Source organism: Ruditapes philippinarum, unplaced genomic scaffold (genome assembly GCF_026571515.1).
Source record: "Ruditapes philippinarum isolate M1 unplaced genomic scaffold, ASM2657151v2 ctg14946_1_1_1_1, whole genome shotgun sequence".
NCBI classification, from domain to species: Eukaryota; Metazoa; Mollusca; class Bivalvia; order Venerida; family Veneridae; genus Ruditapes; species Ruditapes philippinarum.
In genome coordinates, this window is record NW_026855649.1 from 4165 (window position 1) to 7083 (window position 2919).

At 33.5% G+C, this 2919-nt stretch overlaps 1 protein-coding gene across 1 annotated transcript; it reads left to right on the top strand.

Moving 5' to 3' along the window:
* The first annotated feature begins 565 nt into the window (after positions 1 to 565).
* On the top strand, positions 566 to 2619 carry LOC132744025 (zinc finger protein 678-like). The gene has a single exon (XM_060732635.1). The coding sequence runs from the start codon at positions 1743 to 1745 to the stop codon at positions 2574 to 2576; it is 834 nt and encodes a 277-aa protein (XP_060588618.1). The 5' UTR covers positions 566 to 1742; the 3' UTR covers positions 2577 to 2619.
* The last annotated feature ends 300 nt before the right edge of the window (positions 2620 to 2919 follow it).

Below are 2919 nucleotides of genomic sequence, written 5' to 3' on the forward strand. Positions count from 1 at the left end.
ATACACAAAAGCTTGTCCGGACTACTCCTCATAAACTACTGGTGCAATTTCATCCAAACTTTACAGGAATGATCAGTACCAAGTCTAGTTGTGCATATTGTCAGTATTTTCCGGTTCATTGATTTTTGTCAGAGTTATGGCCCTTTAATAATTTTTAATTTTAAAGTTTGTCCGGACTACTTCTCTTATACCACTAATGCAATTTCAATGAAACTTTACAGGATTGATCTGTAGCTCAAGTCCTTGCGCATATTGCACGGGTTTTCCGGTTGAATGATTTTTGGCCGAGTTATGGCCCTTTGATAAAAAGGTTTTTTTTCTGTGTGTTGCCAGATACGCAAAAGCTTGTCCGGACTACTCCTCGTTAACTACTGGTGCAATTTTATCCAAACTTTACAGGAATGATAAGTACCAAGTCTAGTTGTGCACTGTCCGTCTGTCTGTCCGTCTCTGTCACAAAATTTGTTCCTACATGAAATTGGCCATCATGAGGCGACACATGTGATTACTGATCGCTCTTGTTTTAGTAAAATAAGCTTGATTAGGCTTCAACTCCAAAACCGCTGGGGGATTTCAGTGAAACTTTATAGGATTATTTGTCATCATACCTAGTTGTGTTTTTTATTTATTATCAAAATTGTATGATACAATTATTTTTTATAGACATGCTGATCAAAATGCAGTTTTGCTGATTGGGAAAGACTGTAGGCAGATGAAAGATAACTACAGGGGAAGAACGAAGAAGTTGTGGAAAGGAAAACAACACGATAAACAGTTAAGAAAATCATTTAATGAAGAAAGGACATATTTTTTATACAGTATCTAATATGATGGAATTTTAAAACATGAACAATGAATGGACATTACCTAAAATGTGAAATGACAAAATGGAGATGAGGAGTTCAAAATATATTCATGTCATAAATATGCTTACAGTGAGGGAAGTTTTAGCTATTCAAAATAAAGATTAGGAAAAAAAAAAATTGATAGTTACTTTGCAGAAATTAGAAAGGAGTATTTTGTAGGATGTAAATGAAAATTTATATAATTTTATTCAAGACAATATAGTGAAAGTGGGAAATGCAGTCTGGTTTATAACATTATTCTCTGACTTGTGACAAGTACTTTGGTGTTAAAAATAGTCTGAAATGACAGTAATGAAAAATCATCATGTGATTTAAATGACCAGAATAATAAATAATTAAGCAATACTGTGGTGTATGTTATAGTTCCTTAAAGAAGTGACATACAAGAATCCAGTGTGGACAATTTACAGTTTCTGTTATAGCACATTCAGCCAGTCTGAAGCACATATTTGGTTACATACTGGAGTTCAATTAATTCAATGGCACCATATTCATAATTTGAAGTGACACATGAAGAAACTTTCTTGAACAAAAACTTTCTATGTAATGAATGCACTGGCACATTCTTCCATATTTAGCAACACACAAGGGAGCATCTTTGGGAGAGATTTTCAAATGTATTGAATGTACTGGCACAGTCTTCCATATTGACACAGGTGGTGACATCTTGGAATAAACTTTCGAAATGGAATATCTGTGATGTCAATTACAATTGTTACTAGTGTATAGCAAATCTGAAACAACACATTTATGAGAAAACATACTGAAGTAAAGTATTTGAAATATGTCTGCCTTGACAAGTTTAGGAAATCTTAAGAAATACAGGAGTAAACATACTGAAAGTAAATGTGATTATGTGATGGCACATTCAACTGTATGAGTCAACTGAAGCAACACATAAGTAAACATACTGGTGAAAAACCTTTTAAATGCAATATCTGTGAGGGCACTTTCAGCCATATGTTGACTCTGAAGCGACACATGAGGATACATACTGGAGAGAAACTTTTTCATTGTAATATATGTGATGGCACATTCAGTAAAATGTTTAATTTAAAGCAACACAAGATGATTCATACTGGAGAGAAACTATTTAAATGTAGTATGTGTAATGGCACATTCACCCGCATGAGTGGTTTGAAGGAGCACATGAGGATACATACTGGAGAGAAACTTTTTCATTGTAATATATGTGATGGCACATTCAGTAAAATGTTTAATTTAAAGCAACACAAGATGATTCATACTGGAGAGAAACTATTTAAATGTAGTATGTGTAATGGCACATTCACCCGCATGAGTGGTTTGAAGGAGCACATGAGGATTCATACTGGAGAGAAACCTTTTAAATGTAGTATATGCGATGGCACATTCATCCGCATGAGCAACTTGAAGAGACACATGAGGGTACATACTGGAGAGAAACCTTTTAAATGTAATATCTGTGATGGCACATTCAGCCATACCTCTGCCATTAAGCAACACATGAGGATACATACTGGAGAAAAACCATTCAAATGTAATGTATGCGGTGACACATTCAGCCAAATGTCAACTTTAAATAATCACATGAGGATACATACTGGAGTGAAACCTTTTAAATGTAGTGTATGTAATGGCACATTCAGCCGCTTGTGCCATTTGAATCGACACAAAAAGATTCATACTGGAGAAGAACCTTTTGCATATTCACCCGCATTGGCCATTTGAAGTAACACAAGATGATTCGTTCTGGAGAGAAACTATTTAAATGTATTTATACTTATAAATGAAATATTGAGAAATATTGATGAAATAAAATGCGTATTTTTCATTTTCCGTATTTTCACTGTAAAAATTTATTTTTCACTAGTGAAACATATTTTCCGTATTTTCACTGGTGTCTTGCCGGACTACTTTCTTTTAAATTCTGCCATTACACAAGATTTAAGGGAAAGTCTTTCAAATTTTATAGCAAAAAAGAGAAAAATATATATAATAAACAGAAAATTCAAGTTTTTTCTATAAATTCATGATTTATTTTCATCTTGTGGCATGAAAATTACCATATTTC